Raw genomic sequence first — 27,630 nt, forward strand, 5'->3', positions numbered from 1 at the left:
TGCTAAGTTATGACATGAGAAACTTGACAGTTTTTCTAATATCTGTGAAACAATCAAAAGCTTTCAAAGAATATTTTAGATGATGTTATGTAAAATCAGTTCCAATAGTGTATACTCACACATTAGTTATTGTTATAACGGTTAGTTTTCCATATTTACACGTATGGGAAGTTAATTTACCTTAAACGAATATCTACACTAGATTCCTTCCTCGTATCTATTCTAGAGGACTTCAACAAAGCTCAGATCAAAAACACGTGATTAGCCTGACTAGAATGTATATATATTTCCACACCAAAATCCGACACAATCCAAAAACAATGAACAATCAATAATAATAAGGATAGGGGAATATATAACTCATATAATACCTATCATACTATCTGCATGTTTGACTAAGCAAACAACCAATCATTATCGTCCTCGCTTACACATCACACTTATCAATGATCATTATTATTTGTTTTCTTTTCAATAATTTTTTTAGTTTTCACTTAATTTCACTAATATTGGTGCGTGCTACTTATATTGACATAAGTAGTATATAACGCGAGTCAGGAATGTGGTGTCCGGTAGTGGAAGATTGGGAAGATCAAGAAGGAAAGAACGGGAATAGAAAGCAAGTCGTTTGGGAATGCAAGAACAATATTACACAATAAAATACTTTGTACAATAAACATTACTGTTAATAAACAATTCATTGACACAATTTAATATACACTACTTTTCTCAACAAATAGGTTGGTTTTATTTTACAAGCGATTATTATTATACACACATTAAAACAAACAGTTCTAATAATAATAATAATAATAGCGAACTTCACATTGATTCATTGGCTTCATATATGTATACAGTCGGTTAACGAAATGGGAGTGAAGAGATCTGAGATTTAGATTTTCTGAAATAATAATTAGAAAAAAGAAAACCCTCAATAGATATAAATCATTAAAGTAATAACTAGAAATACAAGAAACTAGTTAAAATAAGTAAAAACACACATGACTGTTCACTTATACAAAATATAGAAAATAAGCTCATTGACTTATCAGTCAGTCAGTCAGTCAGCTACAACGTAGGACTAAGCACATATATGCATCGGTCCAAGTTGCCACACCTCATTAGCACAGCAAGATGAACACTAAATTTATAGAAGCAATTAACTCAATGGTGTAATATATAAAGGAAAAATTGCATATAAGGATATAGTATAGGAAGAAAGATTTAGTACGTACATAGAAAGATATAAAATAATTTAGTCTCATAGTTTAAGGGAAGACAGGGAGTGTATACACCGACGCAATTGTGATCGATTCTGAGCCATGTCACCAAGAATCTCCAACCATTGGTTACGATAGTCACGCGGACCACAACCAAGTAGTCTGCATCTACCAACATGGCTCAGACTAGAAGTTAGTGACTTCAAGCACTGATGCCACGTTTTGGTTTGACTTATAGAACTAAAATAATGATTTAATATATGAAAGATCATTTGTGTAGGCCTTTTTATAATTAACTATACTTGACTATAATTTACAAGTATGAATGTCAACTAAATTAATTTCAAAGAGAGCACAGAAAAAAAAATTCCGTTGTAGAAGAATATGAATTCATTTTTATTTCATTAGATTCTCATCAGCTGCTTACAATCAAAGTTATGACAGGTATTAACATATTTATAAATACGAGGGTGATTAGATATGAATATGTATATGATGATAGATCAAAGATTCCGATAAAGTTAATAAAGTTTTAGATTTGTTTCAGATAAATAAAAATGAAATATGAGAGGGAAAGTTCCAGAACATTTAGATAGTGACTAGAAATCATAGAGTTAAAAAAACATCAGATGATTGTCTAGTAAAGTAACTGAAAACAGATTAAGGGTGATAAGGAAAAATATGAGTCGAATCAGTCAGTCATGAATTCAAGAGAAACGACAATGATGTAATCAAAACTTGAGAAGTTGAAATAATGAATGATGCAATAAAAACGATGTAATGTTACTAGGTCAAAGAAAGGCTTATTACTGTTTCTTTTTGGACACATACATCTAGCTTTAGACGTTTGATTGCTATCGCGTCGGCAAATTTCAGAGGATCGAAATACGACTGTTCATTAATCACCTTGAAAGAATTCAGTGTATCCACTTGATGTTCTATATCTATATGTCTCGAAATGGCACTGCTGAATGCTTTTAATCTACTTGACCATAGACGTTTTGGAATATGTTCTTCGAATCGGACGTAGGCTCTCCTTTCTTTTGTACCAATGTAACTGCTTTGCAGATACACATGGATTTGTATAAGTAGTTGGTGGTAACATAAAAGAGATACCTACTGATCTCTGATTGTGTTGTTTTGGACAAGACAATCATTTTAGCTGAAGGATAAGTTCTTGACAATGCAGTTTTCAGTCATATGATGATTGACCCTGTGACATTATCACCTTTGAATTCAAGTTGAATAGAAATAGGTGTTTTGTTTACTGTAGTTTCTTTGTGTTTTTTATCTTCACTTTTACTTAACTGGTATCAAAATTGTAAATTTAAATTGTCACTTTGATAAAAATTCATCGACCACGTATAACCGATATGAAAATACAATGAGATCTAAATTATGATACAGCTAAAATGTTTTTGTATTGTGCAATGAAATCACCAGATGATTAAATACTACATAGATGTTTTGTATCAAAATTAAGATGAAATATGGTCTCAATCCCCATGACCAGTTCATGTGCGTGTCTGTATGCATGAAAGCATCGAGATCACCCGCCTCGATTCTCAAACATATATAGCATTTAAAGTAGAAATTGATACGCTCGACCACACAAATAATCGAAATCATTTAGAAATCACGAGACCTTGAGTACTTACGTAACATTAACTCTCTCATGTAATTCATAATTTGTTAGTTAGACAGCTATTTTGATCTGATTTGCTGTATTTTTTTAGTTTAATACTTGATAGGATAAATATTAGCATTAATTCAATCAATACACTTTCTTCCTAACAACTTAAGTCGAGGTGAATAGTATACTGACGTTATTTTGATTTAATCATCTGTTGTTTTGCAATTCTATGGGTCATCAGAGATAAGTAAAAGTATGTTCTTCTTTCATTTAAATTACGAATTGATTTAAGTTAAACAATCATTGAAAATTTGAAAGCAGTAGACGACTGTCCTGTCTTATTATTGGGACTACTTAGTAAGTGCGCGTCAACAATCCCGCACTTGCGAGTTAAACCCTGGACGTATTTTTGGTGAATGTGTTAGTTCAGTTTCAGTGGTTTTTCATTCCTTAGTCCTTCCAACTTTCAGCTATATATGAAAATTTGCTTAAAACAATAAACAAGTGAGTTACAACATGGTATTTTGTAAACTTAGTTATTCTAAACTTAGTAGTTAACTGGAACTCTGGATTAAATTCATTTATTTCCAAGGTAATTCGTTGATTTCTTAAATGTGCATTAAAATCGAACAGTTGTTTCTTTCTTCGTAAAGTTTGTGAAAACATAACCCGCCGTTTATTTGGGGAAATTTCTACGAGTTTGTAAATAATGTTAGAACATGGAAGTTTTTTCAGGATTGTTCTGACTTCCGAAGACGTTTTGAAGAAGTATTGAGGGCTCACAACATTTTTATTATTGGTAATTGTAAGTAATCCAATTGAATAAGTTTCGTTCAATGATCCTATCCTGAAGGACAAAGTTAACAGATGTCCCGAGAGAAGAAATTTCCCAATTATAATCCTGCAATATTTTTCTACCCCACGTATACTATTTCGATTATCGTCCAGCATTCTGAGCTTTGACTATAACTCGCTTAGACTGAAAAGGTTAACACTGAGTTAAAACTGAGAATAATCCTGTATCCTATTAGTCCAGAATGCATTCTGTTCTTCCAACCCAGTCCTCCATCAGACAGTAGAATACGGTAAACAACAGTAAAGTAGTATACTTTATGTGCATCAATAAAGATTAATTTCCTGGTTGCACATCAAAATGACCACGAAATTACAACATGAGCACAACTACTCCGGAAGTTGAATAGGACAAAGGAAAAAGGTGAGTAGCCATAATTAAGGAATAGTAAAACACAAAAGAATAGTTAATTGGTCCACTGAAAGCTTACAGTCAACAGAATACAGAAATACAGTCATTCAATTATTGGGTAATTATACGATAAGAATATATATAATAATAGTCTACAAGGCAGTTTTGACAGTTAGAAAATCTTCAGTAATTATTTCACCAAAACATACTTAGTTAGTAAATCTTTCAATACTCAATCCACTTTGATGAATCAAGAATAAATCAAGTTGTAAAAATCTCACTTACCGAATAATCGGGTTAACTGCTGATTTCGATGTTGTTAAGCTGGATTGTGAACGCCACTGTAAATCTAAACGTGTGTAAATCCCAGCCTGACACTAAATATTAAATGTTTTTTGAAATAAAAAGAGATAAGATCACCATATGTAATTATGAAACCCGAAATAATAAGTAGTCATTTCTTAAAAATTTGTATAAAGAAATAAGAAGATAAAGTTGATTTGAAAAATGCAATATGCTTAGATAGTCGGCTTCATTATCACTTAGGGTCAAGCACTATGAGATACGTAGAAAGTAAAAACTCATATTCACAATGATAGTAAAAAAGTATAATTGAAATGAGACAAAGAATTGACATCAACATAGCTTTTAAAACGTTATATAGGAATTGTTAAGGACCAATTCTTAGGTTTATAGATGGTTTGGTTGTTCAGAAATTCACCCCCCTTGGTTGTCTATTAGTCGTGAATTTGTCACTCTTTTATTTACAACCACCAACTTATATTCACTAGAACGTTTGTTTTATTAACCTTTTTTATTTCTCACATATAAATACCCTAAAAAGTATGTGTGTGGTCAATTTGTTCAGAATGTACGGCGAAAATATATTACATTTTACAGATATCATTTACTTATCGAAATGTTTGATTTTGTACTGTAAATAGTAATCAGTTGGTTATCTTCTCGAGCGATAAAAGATACTGCGCAGAAACGTTTATGTACGTTTAGGCATTAACGTTCAAGACTGAACGTCATAGGTTCACACAGCTGAGGAGTCCCAAACTAGAACGAAACGATCGTCCATTGATTACAGGCTTTCAATGGTTGTCTAAGTTAGATCGGTTTGTGATTTAGATAAAGATTATACGTAAAACTACATCTTGTAGTGATTTTATTTTATTAAATTGTAGTAAGCTAAGAGATGTATGCAATTATTGTATGCCTTCCACACACTCGGAACCTGACTATTTTATAGCCAACCTTCAAAAACTGAACGGAAGTTTTCATTAAATTAACAAAGTCCGCTTTCAGCTTTACCGTTTTGTTTCGATATGCAAGAATTAGAAACCACTCAATAGCTGCTCGACTAAGCATTATTTTTAAATTGGTCTTCACACAGTAATTTAAAATAACACATTACTTAATGACTTACTTAAGCCTATTATCCCTTCTGTGATAAAGACCGCTGACTAGGGATGTCCATTCATTACAAAATATGTTTTTAGTACTACCAATAGTACTGAGATCACATATGTGCATCGGCCCAGGTTGCCATACCGCATCAGGACAACAAGATGAACACCGGATTCATAGCAGTGGTTAGGTCAAAGGTAGTAATATGTAAGAGAAAGATTGCATATAGAGATATAGTACAAGAAGAAAGAATTGGTTCGTAGAAAGAAAGATATGAAGCGATTTTAATCTCTTAGTTTAAGGGAAGACAGGGAGTGTATACACCGACGCAATTGTGATCGATTCTGAGACATGTCACCAAGAATCTCCAACCATTGGTTACGATAGTCACGCGGACCCCAACCAAGTAGTCTGCATCTACCAACATGGCTCAGACTAGAAGTTAGTGACTTCAAGCACTGATGCCACGTTTTGGTTTGGCCACCCCTAACTTTCTTCCAACCATCCCCTACCCCGGTTAGCATTGCACGTCGTGGTAATCGGTGTTCAGGCATACGTAACACGTGGCCCAACCATCTCAGTCGATGAAGATTCATAACCTCATCAACTGATTTACCATCATTCCCCAATACCATGCGTCTAACCTCACTATTACTTACCCGGTGATACCAGCATACGCCAGCAATATTTCTAAGGCATCTGTGGTCAAATTCTAATAGCTTACGAGTGTCTTCTACTCTTAATGGCCATGTTTCGCTGCCGTAAATTAAAACAGAACGGACTGCCGCGCAGTATACTCGTCCTTTTATTGATAGACAGATATCTCGCCTTCGCCATAGGTGACGCAAGTTGGCAAAAGCCAATCGAGCTTTTCGAATCCATGCTGATATTTCGTCAGACACCAACCCATTTGGGCTGATCAGACTTCCTAGGTAGGTGGAGTTGTCAACGCGTTCGACTACTTCACTCCCTATCCTTAGTTCAGGTGTTGACGCAGACCAGTCCTGAAGCAACAACTTGCATTTAGAGGGAGAGAAGCGCATTCCAAACATCCTGAAATTGTTGCCCAGTGCTACCAGAAGACTGAATTTTGTCAGCGTCTTCACCAAACAGGACTATGTCATCTGCGTATTCTAAGTCGATAAGTGGACCTCCTGGTAGGAGATCAATACCCAAGAACTCAGTCGATGAGAAAGTTATTTCCATCAGTAGATCTATGATGAAGTTAAACAAAAATGGGGAAAGTGGACAGCCTTGACGGACACCACTTGAGGTTGCAAAAGTAGATGACAGTTCGCCATAAGCTCTGACTCGACTAGTAGTGTTCGAGTAAATAGCCTTTACAAGGTTTATGTACTTCTGTGGTACGCCTTTCAATGACTGACTGTTCGAGATCCGGTAACTCGGGTGGAAAAAGTTTGGTGTTATTGTGTCCTCTGAACAGGGCAATTTAATTGCACACCTTATGTAGTCATTCAGCATAACATCAACAGGACCTACTTGAAATGTAATCTCTTTTACAAGTGCCAAATTAGCCTATCCTAATGGTCTTGTATGTGAATACGTGTCTTCATATTTTTTTTAGATATCTTCGGATTCCTGATAAATTGACCACTGGTCATGGATGTTAGCCACATTTGGTGACAACTTGAACTTACATCGGTATGTTTCATAAATTCAAATATACCTGTATTCCATGCTTCTAACAATTTCTCCGTCATTTTTTAAGACTATTTTGTACAGAAACTCGGCATACTCACACTCAAAATTTTATCTTTATATGCCTAAGTGTATTTATATAGGTCACTTCTGTCGTATATTTTAACTGCTAGTCTTCATTTGTGGATACTTAGGTGAACACACGTCTAGTTTGTTCAGTGTAGTATCTCACGGTGTAGAACAAATTATTTTGTAGATAATGTTAGATTAATCTTCTTTTACTGTTATTTTCTTCAGTTTGTACAAAATGTAATGAAGTGGTTATTGTTGATGTGTGATTAACTCTTGTTTTAAAATTCTTATAGATCTTACTGAGATGTTTTTCATATTCACAATAAAACTATCTGTCTAGATTGGCAAACGAAATATTATTAAAAGAAAGAAGCTTTTATGTAGCTACTTTGAATGCTTTTTTAAAATACTCCATAATCAAGCACAGATATTCATCATTTCTATGTTTGATTTACAATTGTATTGTGTAAAATATTTATGAATAAAATTTTTAATCCAGTAAGAGGATCTTAGAAGTGTTATATTTTCTTATTTGAATGGATTATTCGTAAACTACTCATTGTATTTCAAAATAATATCATCATCACATACTTCTACGAAGAACGTAGTGAAAGCTTTAGAATCAAAACATCTTGAAAATACTCTTTGGTTGGTCAAACTGAACTAGGCCGAACACATTTTGAACATGGAAACAAAGATTGCAAGTTGGATGCTATCAACATTCAATTAATTAAATGATTTATTTCATACACACATGTATTTTATGAATCAAGAAAATTGATAAATTTGATAATTATATTACTAGAGTAATAAAATATAAGAGAAACTAACTTCTTTAGAAGTTGGTATCTCTGAACACGTGGTTGTTTTTTGACGTTGTGCACATAAGAATTCAGTGAGTTTTTGCATTCGACGTAAATCTATGTTCAGAAAGTAGGATCAGTAAAGAATTTTTAAAAAAAATAACAAATTAGGCAGAGAAATACATTTAAGATTTAAGTATGAAAAGTATTTTCTAGCATTTAATAGGTCATCATTTCGTTCAGTTAATTCTCAGTTATACTGTACTAAGTAGGAAAAATAAACCCGAAAATGGATTACAATAGTTATATAGAATAGATGGGTTGTAGCTAGTAGTTAACACATCATATCAGCCGAAGTAAAAATAAGTTAAAACTTCAACAACAAGTGTGAACCTTGTGGAAAAGCAGACATTCTCAATATAGGGTTCACACACGCAATACATTTTTCTTCCATAAAAGATAATTCTCACATTTATAAGATCGGTGGCAGACGACAAGAAGTCTTGACCATGGGTTTAGTGTTCATTGACACTCATAACTAAAGTGTATCTATAGTTCAAACTTCATTAGTTGGTGTTACAGTCAAAGATGGTACCATTGACCTACTTAGTTGACAAGTGACCTGACAAACTATACCCTCCATAAATCAACTTTCAATAAATTCAACAAAATATTTATTAAAATCAAAATGAACTAACCTTCTTGACGTTGATTATCTTGATTAATTCGATTACATTTTCCCGTGTCCCATACACGTTCATCTAGTGTTGACGATAATAATCCATTCGAATTAATTATTGGTGTTAAACTATTCACTATATTTTCAACATCATTTGATTGGTTAATCTGAACTAGTCGATCTTCATATTTGATATCAAATATTGGTTCTACAGGTTGATTATTAATTGTTGCTTTAAACAACTATATATTAATGAATTGAATGAAACAAATTTATATGTAAATATATGTATTTTAAATTTTGGAAAAGAATACAAACAAAGATAGTTAAACAATTACAAAATAAAAGGTAATTACTAAGTAAATCAAATCATGTTAATAATAAGAATAATAAGCTGCGTTCAATAAGTAATTACCATTTTTGTAAAATAATTTTGATAAGCTTGTTAAGAATCACTCTGATAAAACGATATTATAAGTGTGAGGATTTGTGGAGATTGTAGTATTTTTACAGTTGCAATCACGAGTTGGCCTAAGCTGGACCACCTTTGAAAACCTGGAAGCACTGGATAGCCGTTTCGTCCTAGTATGGAGTCTAATCTGTGTCGGGTATGAAGTAGATATCCACCTCACGCATTAAATTAAGGGTGGCGCAATATCATGGATTGATTTAAGTTATGCAGTAACACCGTTGGATGCCAACTCAGTGGTCTAGATGTTAAGCTTTCGTATGCAAGACTGAAGTTCCTGAGCTCGAGTCACGCGTGCATGATCGTGGATATGCATCACTGAAAAATCCTATACTAGGACGAAACAGTCGTCCAGTGCTTCCAGTTTTTAATGGTTGTCTAGCGTAGATTAACTCGTGATTTCAACCGTAAAAAAATGATATTGCATATACTTCTTTAGGGTAAAGGTTCAATGAAATAATTGTCAATTAGGACGTTGATTAGTTCTGAATTATGCTATTTTATCGTCTAAATAATCCTATTGTTAAAACAATATAAATTATTTATCCATGAACTTATCATATTTTTGGTTGATTATAAATGTGTTTAAGTAATATATATATTTTTATTTAATACCAATTCACGCCAGTCACGTATCAGACTATATCTTTTGAAATCCATACAAAATATTGAAGTAAATAACTATAATTGTTGATATTCTGTGTTGTTCAGTGCAATCCTTTTCGTATCAGTACATCACTCTATTGGCTACAGTTAAATTTCGTCAAATCAATCTATGAAGTGTAAAATTGGGGGATTTTAGTAGTTAAATTTTACACGAATCAGTAACTATGGTTTATTAAACAGTCTATTACTTTGAAAATTACACACACTTTATAGACCAATAAGATATATTATTAAAACAGCCACAAAGGCCAGTACAAACGCAATACGCAATTAAATTCAGCGAAACTTAGTTTCGACCTTTTAAATTAATATCATCAGTCATTTGCTGGATTGTATAAATGCATGCACATAAACGCTGATGCCTTCGAACCATCTGTGTATCGTGAAGCAATCGAGTGATCAGTGTTTAGTTTAGATATAGGGTACTAAGTAAAAATGGCAAATCGAATAATGAGTTTGTACATTTTCGTAGACTGAGGTGGTTATAGTATGCATAAGATTTACTCGAACACCACCTATCACGAGCTATAATAATAGTTGAAATAGGAGTAAGTTGTAATTATGTTATGGATGGACAAATAAAAACATGATCCTATTCGATTAAGTCACTTATTGTTCGACTGGGCTATGTCTGTAAGTCCAGAAAACCACGCGATAACCGTGATCAGTAGTTGATTTCGTATGGAGACATAAATCAGAATCGGTTAGAATGACCCAGATGTATTCTCTTTGTGTCGTCATATAGATCTTGAGTTCCAGTATTCCTTTACGAATATCACTAAATCCTATCTTTTTGAACTACGTTCTCAATAAGCAAAATAATATATTTGTAATATTCCAATGTGATGAACTAGAAGACAATCAGTCGGTCATAATCAACGTGGTTTTAAAAGATAGAATGAAAATGTGTATGTATGACAGAGTACTGGAACTCGTGATATAGATTATGATAGACAGTGCATGTATATGGGTCACTGTGGTTGCTTCTAAACGATGTCACATAACGTCGACAACTACCGATCGTCGTTAGCGAAAGCAAATGAAACTAAACTTTACGTGAAATGAATAAATATTATTTGGTAGATGACTTACATTTGACATTTCTGGTTTATCATATTTATCAGGTTGTTTATCCAAACAGGCTAAAAGTGTAAATGCTGGAGCTTTGTAAACAAGTTCTTTATTACAAATAATTTGTCTTAAATCAATTTTATGATTGTGTGAATGTCCACCATTAATAACATAATCAGATGAATTATTGTCACTAAGAATAAAATAGAAAAACAAATAATAGATTATATATTTGTGAAGTGTCCTTAAATTTTCTAATTTGATAATTAATTCAACTTAATTGACTAGTTTCAGTGTAGATTTTCGGAGGTGCAAGTGAGAAATTATGACGTACGGAGTCAGCGGTATTGAAAATAAGGTAGTATACATAACTGATTTACCAAATACGATTATATCTACTCAACCTATGGACCACCCTCATATTTAGGGACTGGTGATACTACATAGCTAGTAAAACGAAAGTAAGTGGAATAGATTTCGGACCCTCAATAGTAACGGTTATTATTTATTTATTTATTTATTTGAACACATAGATATTGGTACAAGGAGACACCGAATACATATGTGCCACACAAGTCACTTGATCCTGGGAGGCCACACCCGAAGCCTTCGACCTATAGGTCTGATCCACAAGTCAGTGGAGCAACGTCAGAAGATGCAGTCCCATGGTAGCCAGTGACCAATAATTAGTTCATACGCCATTTGTTCCTTCAGGATACTGGGGCCCATATGCACCATTGGTTTGGAATCAGGGTTTTCCAACTCCCCTGGGTGGACCCTCCGTGTCCACCAGCCCTGTTGAAGCTCCGGACATTCACTTTTCGTCCTCTCAATTTCGTAAGCAACACCCCCGTCACGAGAAGGCAGTGAGTAAGACTTCCCTGACAGAGGCTATATACGCGTGGCCATGTGAGAGCATTTCGAGAGGAAGAGCGGACTCTCCCCATTCTCGTCCATACCAGGGAATTTGGGGGCAATAGTAACGGTTAAAAAAATTAATATTTCAATTACTTAACAAGTATTTCCCTAATGATGTGGTAACTCACTGATAATATTAAATGAAGACTGCCCTATAGGACAAATAGAGTAAAATTAGGATCGTGAATCACTGGATTCCCACTACAAAAACAAAAAAAGATTACACGTATCTACTGTTATACTTTGTTGAACATTGGAACGGAACCGTCATATTTTAGTTTGGTAGAAAAAAAACACAAGTAACAATGTCTAATGAATGTTGATAGTTTTTAGTTTAAACTAGTAGCTAACAATCTTTAAACATCTATTTAATATAGCTAATTAGTCAAAAGAAATTGAGTTAATATTTTGGTGGAGTATATATGAGAAACAAGTGACATATTATTCGTCTTATTCATTTTTGAAATATTTATAGTACACTTTGATAAATATTTAAGTAAGGGAAATAGCCTTATTTATAGGAGCTCATCTAAAGTTGGTTGGTAAATAACGTTCTAATCCTGTTAGCACCATGGATTACATCATCAACTTAATAGTTAGGCATGATGCAGAAAACTATTCAGTATGTTGTATTATATACAAAAAAATGTCCTTCATAGTTTGGACGTATACTATGCATAACATTTCAGTGGATTCTAGACTAAGTACACATTTAGCTAATACTGGAATTGAGTAAGAAAATTAGAGTTAATCAACTTATGATATTAAGCTGTGGATTGAAGAATAATTGCATTGGAATGACCTCTATTGACATACTTGGAATCTATAGATCTTACGATTCAATAACTCAAGGAGTTATCAACATAAAGCTCATTAGAAAAACGTGTTTCAATTCTCTGCTTTGTCTTTCGAAAATACCGTAAAGTGTGCATTTTAAAAGGGATAAAATTTAACATTGTAATACTCTTAGATAAACTGTATCTACTTCAATAATCACTATTTTGTCATCATTATGTTAAACTGCTATCTTCTATGTTTTCACAAAACTAGCACATTTGAAATATTTCTTGATATCTCATTTAACAAAGTGTTCCAATTATGAATAGGTAAAAATTATTTAATGAGTATCAACTATACATCAATTTGATAAATTTATCATGATATATAAGTTATCCTTACTTATTTTGATTGAATGATCGTTTAGTAGCCCATGACATAATCATTTCACGATGTTGTATACATAATTTTGTTACAGGATCTGAACTATCTTCATTCAAAATATGTTCACTTCTGTGACATCCCTGTATATAGAATTTTAAAATTATAAATTTTCAGAGTGTAATGAGAACTGTATTAAAACTAATCCTATGTATATTTTTGTTAAAGATTAGAATAGTTACGCGTCTAAACTTCATTAGCCTGATCTAAGATTTTGACATGAGGCAGGATAAATAATCCATTTTCACTTTTTTTTTAAAGAGAGAAGGATTTATAATTTTCTCTCAGCATTCAGTATACCTTTTAGCTTTCTACAATTAATTAGTGTATATAAGTTAAGTGATTTAAGGATCATGTTCTATGCTTCGGTTCATTTCAGTAAATAATGTACGTCCCTTAATGTATAAACTCTACCACTAATGCATAGTAAAAAGACAGGGAGTGTAATGGGAAGTTAGATTGTCAGACAGCGAATAAATATGTAAACAAGCAATATATATGTATATAATACTGGAATAATCTAGATCAAGGTGTACAGGCAGTGCCCTTGACTAAGTGAATATTTCAATCACTCAAGATATTCCACCCACACATCATACAGCTACCATGTGGCCTTGTGACAATACGTGGCCTTTTCAAGCTGAGATCATGATATGCATGAACTAATCAATTTTGTTTCCATCCAACTAAGGTGAGGACAAGAGCGTATCTTACCAATAACATTAGTTGAGGATATTTAAATATCCTATATTGACTGAAGTTACAAATTTGGGTCAGTTGATTTTAACACAGTAACTCAATCTTATAATGCTCATTGATTGACCTAAATACATTAGGTTCAATCCTATTTAAAGTATTGGAAAGACGATTCCCTTTCAGCTTATTTTAATTCATGATAAAAATTATACTGAAATAAAAATAAGGAGAAATTAGCGAAGTATATTTTCTTTTCGACGAAATCATCTACTTAACTTGTACATTCGTATACAAAGTTGTTGTTAAATATATGCCCATAGAAATATAGAAAAGATTGCTTCATTGTCGATAGTAACTTGACACCAAGACAACGTCCTGAAAAAGCACCAACAGTTCAAAAGAAATCTTCTTATGAATATCGAATTTAAAGGAGATACAGCCGCCTAAATTTCAAAATCTCTAAAAAAAAAGCCCATTCAGCTCAGATTTGTATTGTCTTTTCAAGCCGGTCTGTCATTCACGGATGTGTCAAGGATAAATTACCGCTTTGGGTCACATTGATGTGCTCCCATAAATTTACATGCTCCTGCTGGGCAGGTTACAACGGCCTCACAGAGTGATCGCTTCCCAAACGCATCTCAGAACATTATTCAGTGTGGCTTTTGAAAAGAGGATGTAAACATGAGCATTTCACGTATTAATTTTCATTTAATACTCCGTCGATTGTAACACAGTAAGTTTGAAATTATCACTGTAGAGCCTGGACGAATGATTTGTCGAAGACAATTGTTCACTCTAATACTCCATTATTTTTTAGTATAAACGGCTTGAAGATTGTTCACTTTTCATCAAACTGATATTCAAAATTAAATCAGCCAAGTAGTCAGTTATCTTCAAAAAGAAGAACACAGTACAAATATGTATCTGTCCAAGTTGCTTTATCTGACGTCATTTTTTTGTCATAAAGTTCAATATTGCTAAACTGATCAAAGTTATTAAAATATGACAAATTTCTAAGAACTATATTTTGATTTTGTAGTTTATATCATGAACTGGTTTTGGTTAGACAACTGTTCGAAATCAACGAGCACTGGACAGTGTTTTGTCCTGATATACGACTTCTTATTCATGGGTATTCACAACCACATCATGGATCAAACCCAAAACCTTCAGATCTCATTGTCAGCACTTAACCCTTAGAACACTGTGTAAGCATCTAATGTTTGACATGTCTGTCTTCAACCAAAACCAAGATAATGTCCAACTAGCTGCTTTACAACTAAATTTGTTGAACTCTGCTGATTACAACTTTTAATTATAAAATGAACCGATCTCCACAAACCACTTATACTCATTGTTTACTTGTTCAATAATTATATTTTAATACAGTTTTTCATGTTGTTCATGAGAAAAATTCTACACATAATTAGTTTAATTCAATGTGTCAATAAACGAAATATTATTCTCTAAGTATACATTATGTTCTGTTCTTTGGGGTTTTAAACTCACATTTTGAGTTGAGAATAAATTGAATCTTGATAAGCCCAATCCACAACATGGATAGATGAAATCAGGTTTATCATGCCTGAAAAAAAAAAGAATTATATATATAAGCTCAAAATGACTTTAAAATTCTAGTCAGTAAACTTTAGCAAATATTTATATTTTGATTAAAGTCGTATCAAGCTAAATCTTTTAAGAAAATAATTTATTAGCTAGTTGATTTGTTTACACCACAAGTCGACTTCATTTGAGAAATCATTTATAATTAGAAAGCACTAGGCAGTTTTTTGTTCTAATATAGAGCTCATAATTTGTATAAACATACAACTATACATGAAATCGAAGGGTAAGAACTTCATGTCCGACAGTGAGCAAGATACTATTGTATCAGTGAATAAGAATCTAGCTGTTAATTGATATGACGGGATTGAAAAAGTAAAAATTGCATTCTTTTACTCATTGTAATTTTTGTTCGACATCACTTCCGTATTTTTAATTCAATGTGATAACTACTAAGTGTAGTATTTGTGTTTGTTTTCCAGTGTGATATTTTATTCGGCATGACATTAACTTATTTGAGTGTCATGTTTATTCAAGATATGATATTCTAGTATTAAATTAACATAAATTATCTTCAGCATGACACGCAGTATCTGATTTGTTATAAATCTGGGTATTTTTTGTACATGGGATTTCATCCTAATTAATAATCAAAATGAGTGTACAATCAATATATGATGGACGTAATTTTGACCAGGGTAGTTGTGTTTTGTGATTAATAACTCTTCATTTGTACCAGTCTTGGTGTTCTCACTTCGCATCGTAGGAATTACAGTGGTTCCTCGTTTTACAAGCATAAGTAATAAGCGATCCCAACATAGCAATTAGTGACGACCAGATATAAAATTAACACTTTTAGGTGATAATTCTTTCAACTGAACGTTCATACACTGATTTCGTAATCAATTCCTTGTCTTCAAAGGTGCATCACACTTGAACCCCGAGTAAGAAAACAGAAGACACGAATTATAGAAGAGGCTGTTTTGTAAAGGTTAGATTATAAACAAGTTCGATGGGAAGTCCTGATGGGTGGCCTATGCTCCTCCATGAGGGGTAACAGGTGTAAGTTTAAGTGAACCAAAACTTTGTATTCACTACTATGCCGCTGTGTTTACCGATATTCTAAAGATATCATGATGTCTTTGGAGGGTTAAGTAAAATGAACACTATTATATTTGAACTACATTGAGGACTGATAACATTGAACAGTATCAGTATTATTTCTTTGAGTAGAAACAATTGATGTACGCTTACAATCAACTCAATAATTAGAAATCGAATTTCTGTAGTAGATATTTTAGCCCATTTGAAAAGTGTTTAAAAATCAACACTCAATTTATGACTAAAATTATAATTTATTATTTGTATAAATATTACTAACCTTGATAAGCCAGTATTAGTAATATTTGATTGTGAATGTTTTTTTGATAATAATTCATGAGATTTAGCATTTATACAATGAAATTCGATATTTTCTGGTTTTTTAAATGTAGATGTAAATCGATTATTGCTGGAAATATCATCATATTCATCATCAAGTTGACAGTTATCAAGACTAGTTGATAGCTCGTTTTTCATCGAAACAGTATTATTAACTATATGATTTGATTGAACAGGTACGGGAGTCATCGTATGATAGAAACAACCATCTCCTAATTCAACTATAGGAAATTGTTTGCCACAACGTTTGCATAACTAGACATTTAAAATAAATGCAAATGAAATAATTTATCAATAGTAACATGATTCAAGGAAGCACGAATGTACATGAGGTTTGGACTTAAGCAAACTGTTAATAGGATAATATGAATTGGAAAAACTCATTTTCTTTTACCGAGAATGGAAATATACGGAATAATGTAGATAATTGCAATATACAGATAAATCATTTTAATTCGGAAGAATTTACTAGAATATGTGAAGGTAGTTAACTAAAGATAAATTAATATAAATAAACACAGAGAAGTAGGTGTAAAGTATTATTCAATTATTTGAATTAAAACAAAAGTTCAACTCTGCTTGTAGCTCTTCTAGCGCTACTGCTGGTCATAAGCTCGGGTAAAGAAGGAGGGTTGGGCGTGTGGTCAACAACCCATCCCGTAGAAAACAACCTCGCTAAAAAACACTAACTAGAATAAACAATTTAAACTATTTGAACTCTGCCGTTTGATTTGAAAGATCTTCATTCAGAAGAATTATGAAGCCTCATGATGAAAGCCGAGGTTCTCAAAAAGTCATGAGGCCGATGCCCCATCTAACAACCAGAGAAAAAATTAATATAGGTCCATAGAATGATCGGACAATGAGACACCAGGAAGACCAAACAAATAGCTGAGAAATTAAGGAGATACAACTTGGTGTTGCTCGGAATAAGTGAAACACATTGGACTCAAGTTGGACAGAAAAGGATAGATTCGGGAGAGATGCTGCTGTACCCTAGTCACGAAGAATAAAATGCTCCACAAATTCAGGGAGTTTCTCTGATGCTGTCCAAAGAAGCACGTAATGCACTTACAGAATGGGGATCTCATGGATCCAGGATCATCAAAGCGTCCTTTAACACAAAGAAGGAAGGAATCACGATGAATTTTATCAAATGTTATACAACAGCCAATGATAGCGACGACGACAATAAAGATCAGTTCTATGAGTGGATGCAGTCAATCATAGCGAAGTGCCCAAGAAAGAACCTGGCCATCCTGATGAGAGATCTAAACACCAAAGTCGGAATGGAAAACACCCGATATGAGGATATTATGGGATGAAATGGACTGGGAGAGAAAGGAAAATAAGAAGAAATTTGTAGACCTATGTTCATTCAACAAATTGGTTATAGGTGTTATGACCCAGTGAAGATTAAGTTACAGGTGACTTCCGAGGACTGTTAATAGACTAATATTCTATAAATATTCTTATCGTATAATTATCCAATAATTATCATGTTAAGTCTAATGGTGTCCTTGTACTTTAAATGGACATTTACTATTGGCCAATATTTATTTCACTTGCCAAATATTGTACAAATGTTGTTTTATATTTTATGGTACGATGTGGTTTGTTTGATTAGTATATAAACAAAGTATGTCTGAAATAAACTATTTGATTCATATTACAGAAGCTGGTATTGTGTTCTGGACTCAAGTGGAAAGGCTAGGAGGACATAGGACCAATCAGGACGCTAAACTGCTCATACCGTTGAACGTCATTGGTTTGGCATAGTGCGAAATTGTATAAGTCGTATTCTGACTGGTCAATAAGTCGCGTGATAGAAAAGCCAGACATCAGGGTCATAACAATAGGCGGTACAATATTTCCACACAAAGCTACATGGATATCACCGGACCACACCACAGATAACCAGACTGGTCATTTTTGTATCAATAAAAATTCAGAAGGACAATGGGAGATGCGAGGACCAGGAGAGGAGGTGACAGAGCTTCAGACCACCACTTAGTTGTGACCAAGATGAAACTGAAGCTAAAGAAACACTGGACAACTGGGGGACCAGTATTACAAAGGTTCAATACAGCTTTCATTCGAGATAGTAACAAGCCCGACGAATTCAAGACAACTCTCAACAACAGGTTCCAAGCCTTACAAGGTCCACTCAAAGAAGAAGAAACCACTATGGAGGGCAACTAGGAAGGGATCAAAGGAACAATAACTTCAACATGTCAGGAGGTTCTGGACCGCAACAAGCATCATCATAAGCAGTGGGTCTCTATGAAATCCCTGGACCAGTAATCAAGAAAGGAAAATCAAGAAAACAACAATCAACAACATTCAATATCAAAGTCAGAATCTTCATTACAAACGTAGAGATGGTTCTACTGTACGGAGTTGAAACCATTATCAAAAATGCACAAGTATTTATAGACAATTGTCTACGTAAGATACTGAATGTCTGTTGGCCGGATACCATCTGCAACAACCTACTGTGCGAGAGAACAAACTAGCTACCGGCTGAACAGGAAACTAGGAAAAGACGTTGGACGTGGTTATGACACACATTGTGGAAATCATCAGACTGCACCGCGAGGCAAGCGCCAACTTGTAATCCTGAAGGGAAACGAAAAAGAGGGAGGCCAAAGAACACACTGCGCCGAGAATTGGAAGCAGACACGAAAAAGAATAGCGACTGGGAAGGATTGCTCGGGACATAGTTTGATGGGAAGTCCTGGTGGGTGGCCTATGCTCCTCCACGAGGGGTAACAGGCGTAAGTAAGTGAAACAAAAGTTCGATACCATTGGACTACTCCAATCAGCTTCGAAACTGAGGTCTTTGCTAAGTGTTATCTTAGCACTGAGATCATACCGGTTCAGTAGGTAAGCATTAATTGGTGAAGTTTATTGGGGTTTTTTTCTGTCACAGCTTTTAAAATCTATTGTCCATGGCAACCCACAGCAGATTACACATATCGCAATTACCCTTGCCATCGATTCAGTTCTAAGTCTTTACTGTTTTGTCGAAGTTTTTGCAGATAATTCTGCTTCTAACTATTAAAATCCATCCTCAATCGACTGGTTGCAGCATGCGAACAATATTTCAGAGATAAGTGAAGTCAAATGCTGTTAGTCATCTTAAGTCTGTCAAAGTCTGCAGCCAATGGACTGGTTGAAAAATAATATTTATTCTTTAGTAATTCAGCAAGTTGATGCATACTACTTGTGTTGAATTTATCCCTGATGTATGCAGAACGTTATATATATATATATATATATATATATATATATATATATATATATATATATATATGTATTTGTGGTGCGTCTTAAATTTGAGGACAGCTTTCGTACCTACCTTAAATCAGATGAAACTGTTGAACATTAAACAACTGTTGCATCGTTGTTCTGAACCCCTAAACAGTTTCTATTTTTACCTCCATTTAGGATAATATTCAGAAGCTCCAAGTTTTTTAACAAATGCATGTATCTAAATAAGATTGGCTTCAAATTCCATGATATAGTTCTAGTTCCAGTCATTCTACGATGCCCATAGATCATTTTTAACCATCATCGATAATAATTGTTGTCTCACTGCTGACACAGCTAAACTAAATTAGTCACAACTTCACATTGGAACAACTTGATCCGGCACAATCTAGTCACGTGTAAGCACACACTTCATTTTCGGTTGGGAACGAAAATCGCCGGATTTTGATTAAATGATTTACGTATCATAATCCTGTAGAGACCTGGAGCTTCTATACAGGATATCAACTGAGATTACGGCTGCACACTGCATAAGAATCTTGTATCAGATCGAAACAGACATCCATAACATCCTTACTCTTTAGGTGATAAAAAACCATAACAATACCATCTTTAGAGCATTATGCAGTGTAAACTGTTAATCTACATTTTGTATCGAGAAATAGTCCGCAAAATATCTTTCTTTTTAATCTATCGGCCAATTAAAATATGGTTACTAAAAAGTGAACTGACCGATAATATTTATTATATTTTCAAAACATAAAATCTAACTGCATAGAAGTAATTAACTTATTGGCTAACTTGAAGATTTATTGTAGCCCATAGTTTCCAAAATACATCGCGCCAATTTCCTGATTCCATAAACCATTGAATTAAAAGTTCTGTACATGAAAAACTTGTTAGTTTTTGACTAACTGGCATGGTTATTTGTCCATTAATATTTGATGTGACTACCGATCGACAATGTAAATTCGAGAATGTAATTGATGATGTAGGTGTATATGAATGTTTCGAATAATCATTAGCCTCAATACATTGATGAGATGGTTCATCTGTCGAAATTAATTCTTTTTCACTTGGTTCCATAGGGTCATGAACAGGTATCATATCGCCACGTCGACTAATTATAAAGCGATTTGGAAGACAAGGTACAATAATTGAAATGCTTCTCGTCAGTACTTTACCACATTTTTGACATCTTCAAATATATTTTGATTTGATTAAAATAAATCGATGCAAAATAAATTAGTAGAACTATATATGTTAGTTAATCATAATAGATAAACATTTTACTTGTATACGAATTTTCAATGTTAAGACTTCCTTCCCTTGTGACCCATAAAACCTGTAGATTTCTAGATACATATACACGAAAGCAAGTTTACATAACGTTTTGTTAGAAATTATATCTAATGAACATGTAAGAATGTTGGAAAAAGAGAATCAGATAAGGTAACTGCGAAAACACGCTAAAACAATGCTAAATAGACAATAATTTGGCCATAATCATACACTAGGACCTAAAACACAGGTGGATCTTTATTAAGGTTTATCACTTACAATAAAAAAATACATGAAATTTTCAGTTACGGCAAAAATGTTCTGGAAGTTTTACCAATACATTTTTTTTACTTTTTAGACAAATCTGTACTTTGGCAAGGAGTGGAATTACCATATTAGAAGTAATTGAAGAACAGCATACCTTACTTTCTTCTAATTGGTAAACCGCGAATGCCATTTTAAAAGTGGCCACAGCGACATTGGTATAATTTTGAAATATTTTTGACGTTGTTTCCCAAAATCATGTTGCGTAAGTAAAATAATGGCGAGAAAAAGTGCCCTTACTTATTATCCCGTTACTACACAAATCTGGATATAGATAAATAAAACGCAAACAATGCACCTGACTTGAATATTGAAGTAAATAACCAAAAAGTATAGAGCAATAAATTTTCCTGATTTTGAAAGACGATACATACTCATTGTGAGAAAAACTAACGAATGTTGATTTAACGGTTCTAAGGAAGTGTAGACCTATTTAATAACCCTAATGTGGATAAAAATCAGCTGCTTCAACTACTTTACATCTTGAAAGCTTCAACAGAACTATTAACATTTATATTTACCCTGAAACTATACCACTTTAGTTACTTTGCCTATACCGCTTAAATATCACCATATAAATCAAGAAAAACAATATACATGAGCCACAGTTAACCTACCGAAATAGATACGCTGCATTGTTAGGACAGTATGAAGAAGTATACTCAGGATCAAACAAATGTTCAATTTTCTTGAAAAAGATTTTGCTGTAATGATATGTTTTGCCCCAAGTTGGGAATAGAACTACCTTTTTATTTTGTCTTTCTTATCCTTGATCTTATCCAGTTCCTCCAATTTCAACCGGAGGGCGATGCTAGAATACATTTTAAATAATTACTATTCCTACTACCGCTCAACTAAGCTATCGCCCAAACAATCTAAAGAGAAAGGACTTGCTATAATATCTCCAGCATGTTTGCAGAAATATTCTAAACATTCAGAAGTCTTTACATTATTTGTTCAAACCTTTCTGTTTAACCTACCAGATGTTCCATTTTAAGAAAGTTCGATGAAACTAATAATGCAAGGACATTCGAAGTTGACAAAGTGCATTCTTTATAAGCATCAGGATCAATGTGTTTTCTAGCATAAAGTAGTAGCCACTCGAATATTTTTAGGTCACAGTGAACAAGTATTTCTACTTCGCTGATAAACTGACCATCCTTAATCAAAAATTCTTTGAAGTACGGCATCTCAATCATAAGAACGTCCAGCTCACATCTGAAATCTTTTTCAACTATACAGTTTAATTTTAGGACAACGAAGTTCCGATCTTATAGTGTAAAATGAAAGGTTACCTCCTTTAGCCTCATCACATACTTTGACTGTTACCATTACTGGTTCATTGACAATGCCATTAACCGGGCACATTTGTATTTAATGGATGGAAATAAATGTCTGAAGTGCTTGTCTGTTTTAGCTGTTTGCGTCTAGTCAGGTAATTTGTTTACAAGTGGAGCATGCAGAGTAGCGTGATGGGGAGTGGAACAGAGAAGAAAAGAAAGAAAAATTAAAACTCGACGACCCAGCAAGCTCACTTCATATCTGAAAAATAGACATTTTAAGGTGACGGTCAATTTCATATTCTCTCAGGCTATGTAATGTACTAGAGGGGTCCCCCAGGGCTCCGTACTAGAACCTCTTTCCTTCTTAACTTATATAAATGATCTTCCACAACAGGTATCGTCAGACTTATTACTTTTTGCCGATGACGTGAAACTTTGGTGAGAGATAAGCAACTAAGAGGATGTACTGGCACATCAAAAGGATCTGACTCGACTTCGAATTTGGGCAGATGATAACGGACTTACCCTCAACACTTCAAAGTGTAAAGTAGTCCATCTTCAGCATGTTGCAGACTACAGCTGCAACTTAGATGACTCATCTCTAGAAGTATCTCGAGTCAAAAAAGATTTAGGAGTCCTGGTATGCTACTGTTTGAAGTCTTACGCTAACTGTGACAAAAATGCCTTTCGAGCAAACCTTGCACTGATAACATTGAAGCGCATTTTTGGCCAGTTTGACGGAAGAACTTTCTACATAATCTTCGACAGTCTTATTTGTCCCCATTTAGGGTACGGAAACGTAGTATTTCCTCCCTTACTCCAAAACGATAAGGACACTCTGGAGCGTATCCAACGGCGAGCCACAAAATCAGTTCGGGGACTCAAGTTCAAGCCTAATGAGGAGCGCCTCCAATCGCTTAAACTTTGCTCATTAGATTACAGGCGTCTTAGAGGTGACTTTCTAATGGCCTACTGTATCCTTAACATTTCTGAACAGAATGGACACAAATTAAAGGGTTCAGGAGTCTTTATCCGAAAGGACCTACCGTTGGCAGACCGTGTTAAAGGACGGGAAGCTGAGAAAGAACTACAACTTAGGTTAGACGCTGGCGAAAAGGACCTGACAATTGTAAATTTTCGGGTTGTGAGGCTTCGACAGAGAATGATGCCGAAGCCACTCTGGGTGAAGCACGAAGGCACTTAAACAGGCTTCGGATCTGTTACACCAATGCACGAAGCTTACTTAATGAGCGATCAGAACTAGGTGTACAGATTGACTCTACAAAGCCAGACATAATTGCAGTAACAGAAACCTGGCTGACACAGGCTATAGATAGTATGGAACTTGATTTTGAGGGTTTTACGTTAGTAAGGGCCGACAGAACACAAAAGCGCGAAGGAGGGGGAGTAGCTCTATTCATTAGGAATGCTATCCCATTTGCCATTATCGATAGTGTATCTCATGAGAGTGGGACGTGTGAATTAGTTAGTTGCCGCTTGAAATGCAAGGGACAAGAGCTGCTGATTGGTTTGGTCTATCGCAGTCCAAGCTGTGAGGCAAATGATATCCTGTTAAACAGTCTCAATGCTTGGTCCCAAAGTGGTCGATGTCTAATCCTAGGGGACTTCAATGCACCTATGGTAGACTGGGAAAATCTGCGAACTAAATCGTCGGAGAATTCTTTCGAGCAGGAACTAGTTGATGGGGTTATCACATGTGCTCTAGTGCAACATGTGAAAGAAGCGACAAGGTACGATCCGGACACTGAATCATCCTTATTAGATCTTATACTGACTCACTATGAGGATGATGTTGCGAACCTCCATCATATACCACCCCTAGGTAAAAGTGATCACGCAGTTTTAATTTTCGACTTCCATATAACTGCCAGTCACGAGCACGCATCAGTCCAGTCCAGACCCAACGTCTGGAAAGCAAACATACCAGACATCTTGCACTCAGCATCGTTAATAGATTGGACAATAGACCCAGAGTCCTCCATTGAAACGGCCTGGGACGCATTTCGAAATTCATACTTAGAAGTTACCACACCTCACATCCCTTGGACTATACCAAAGGGGCCGAAAAACTCACCACCATGACTTAGTAAGGAGGTTCGTATCCTTCTCCGTAAGAAAAGGAAAATGTGGGATAGATTTAGGTTACCGGGGACTGATGAGTCAAAATCTCAGTATCGAAAGGCTCGGAATACTTGCGCCTCGACCCTCCGTAAGTCTAGAAAATTGTACGAAGGAAAACTTGTTAAGGAATCCATAGAATGTCCTAAACGCTTGTATTCCTATATAAACCAAAGGACAAAGAGAAGAGAAAATATTCCTGTACTGTGGGGAGACAGTGCTGCTTCATCATTAGTGGAGGATGACTTTGGTAAGGCTCAAGTGTTCTCGAACTACTTTAGCAACGTGTATACCATAGAAGCGCCCTTCCCGTCAGCGTATACAGATCCCCCCATACATACACTGGATAGCGTGACCATTAAAGAACTCGATGTCTGTGGTCTGCTAAATAAGGTTGACATAGGTAAATCCACGGGGCCCGATGAATTACATCCTAGGCTACTGAAGGAATTATCTAACTTCGTTGCAAGCCCTTTAAGTACATGCTTTAACCTATCCGTTACGCAGGGTCGTTTACCAAAAGACTGGAAAAACGCCATAGTAAGTCCTGTCTTCAAAACAGGTACGAAACACAAACCTGAGAACTACCGCCCCGTTAGCCTAACTAGTGTGGTTGTTAAAATCATAGAAAAGATTATTCGGAAGGAGCTGTTTAAGTATCTCGATAAAAACCGGATCCTTTCGGAGAGGCAGCACGGTTTCAGAATAGGTTATTCTTGTCTCACTAACTTATAAGTCGCTCGTGAAAGCTGGTGCGCTCTTAAGGATCAAAAGCTACCTGTAGACGTCGCCTTCATTGATTTCAGTAAAGCTTTTGACAAAGTTCCGCACAACCGGCTGTTATATAAGTTAAGAAACGTCGGGATTGGAGGCAATTTATTGATGTGGATAAAAGGCTTCTTAGTTGGGCGTCAACAAAGAGTAAGGGTGAACTCAAAGTTATCTAGCTGGGAAACTGTGCTTAGTGGAGTGCCCCAGGGTACAGTTTTGGGGCCAATGCTATTCCTCTTGTATGTAAATGACCTTCCTTGTATCCTATCATCATCGGTCTTGCTACATGCTGACGATGTCAAGATATGGAGAACGATACGATGTGAGGGTGATAGCTTAGAACTTCAAAATGACTTGAAGAAGTTATCTGAATGGTCTCAAACATGGCAGTTGCCGATAAATACTTCCAAGTGTGTTGTGATGCATATCGGTCATCAAGGCACAGATACATACACGATGAATAACACTGAGCTACCTGTCGTCCAGACATATAATGACTTAGGGGTTATCGTTAGTCAAGACTTAAAGACTACTGCACACTGCCGTGCAATAGCTGCCAAAGGTTTTAGAACGTTATGGTCAATACGTAGAGCTTTTAGTCATGTCGACGCTAAAACGTTTTTGACTTTGTATACAGTGTTCGTTCGTCCTAAACTTGAGTACTGCATACAAGCGGCTAGCCCCTGCTTAAAAAAGACAGTGAGCTTCTGGAAAAGGTTCAGAGAACGGCGACTAAGCTGATTCCCGGAATAGCGAAGCTTCCGTATGAAGTTCGACTGGCCAAGCTGAACCTTTTCCCGTTGTCATATCGCAGAACTAGAGGCGAATTGATTACAGTCTACAAATTGCTTAGTGACAAATTTGCACCTAATATGCCCTCATTTTTCTTGTCTCCCAAAACAGAGAATTTACGAGGACACTCCAAAAAAGTTCATAACAAATTACTTGTCAGCTGACTATCGACTTTCCCATCGAATCATCAACGAGTGGAATTCACTACCTCAGCACGTGGTTGAGGCTCCATCCGTCGACTCTTTCAAAGGAAATTTGGATCAGCTGTGAGACCACCACTGCCAGGACTAACATTGGCCATCAAGCCACCTGTCCTTCCAAAACTGAAACTGGAACCCCTTAAACATTTACTTAAGCTTAGTGTCAACACAAACCTAATGGATAACAACAAGAAACTGGAGGCACAACACAGTAGGACGGACTGTATATATAACTTCTACTCTTTAAGATTTGTCAAATACTGGAATTCGTTGCCGTCTGAGCTAGTCCAAGCGACTTCCCAGAAGTCATTTAAGAGGAAACTTGACCTATTCTTAAGGACTAAGGATAACATCTTGTTATGATTTGGCAACTTCATTTTTCCTCTATTGTCGTTAATATACCTAGGTTCCTGTTTGAAGGTGTTGATGATCCACTGCTACTAGACACAGAAGCCCTGGCTTCCGCGTTAAATATCGCGGGTTTGTTCGGGCGTCGCTAATGACAACGATGGGTTGGTCTTCATTTTCCAATTTAACATCTCGATTTCAGACTACAAAGTGCAGGATTTTTGTCTATCTGTGTTAGTTCTAGCACTGATGATCTTACAGATTATTCAAATTTCTTTTGAAAGGCTCGATAGATGGAGCTTCAATCCCATGTTTATATATAAATTCCACTCGTTGTTGGTTCGATGGTACAGTCGATTGTCATCTGACAAGTAATTTGTTCTGGGATTCTTATCTTTTTTTAAGTGTCCTCGTTGACTCCTTGTTTTGGATAACAGAAATGAGTGCATATCAGGTGTAAGTTTATCACTAAATAATTTGAGATGCGTTATTAGG

General features: G+C 35.0%; 1 protein-coding gene across 2 annotated transcripts; it reads right to left on the reverse strand.

Moving 5' to 3' along the window:
• Positions 1 to 27,402, reverse strand: MS3_00007383 (uncharacterized protein). 2 transcript variants are annotated; one of them, XM_051215647.1, is made up of 13 exons: positions 27,190 to 27,402; positions 22,583 to 23,029; positions 22,348 to 22,544; positions 22,220 to 22,306; positions 20,799 to 21,195; positions 16,666 to 16,979; positions 15,231 to 15,306; positions 12,987 to 13,108; positions 10,911 to 11,082; positions 8,703 to 8,925; positions 8,033 to 8,121; positions 4,343 to 4,434; positions 1 to 901 (listed from the first exon to the last, which is right to left on the reverse strand). In XM_051215647.1, the coding sequence occupies exons 3-13, from the start codon at positions 22,422 to 22,424 to the stop codon at positions 862 to 864; spliced, it is 1,689 nt and encodes a 562-aa protein (XP_051066180.1). In that variant the 5' UTR covers positions 22,425 to 22,544; positions 22,583 to 23,029; positions 27,190 to 27,402; the 3' UTR covers positions 1 to 861. The 2 variants fall into 2 exon arrangements, with proteins under 2 accessions (XP_051066180.1, XP_051066179.1); XM_051215648.1 differs by lacking the exon at positions 27,190 to 27,402 and having other exon boundaries at positions 20,799 to 20,878; positions 20,913 to 21,195; positions 22,220 to 22,544; positions 22,583 to 25,813.
• Positions 27,403 to 27,630: the final 228 nt, after the last annotated feature.

The sequence above is a fragment of the Schistosoma haematobium genome, chromosome 4 (assembly GCF_000699445.3).
Source record: "Schistosoma haematobium chromosome 4, whole genome shotgun sequence".
NCBI classification, from domain to species: domain Eukaryota; kingdom Metazoa; phylum Platyhelminthes; class Trematoda; order Strigeidida; family Schistosomatidae; genus Schistosoma; species Schistosoma haematobium.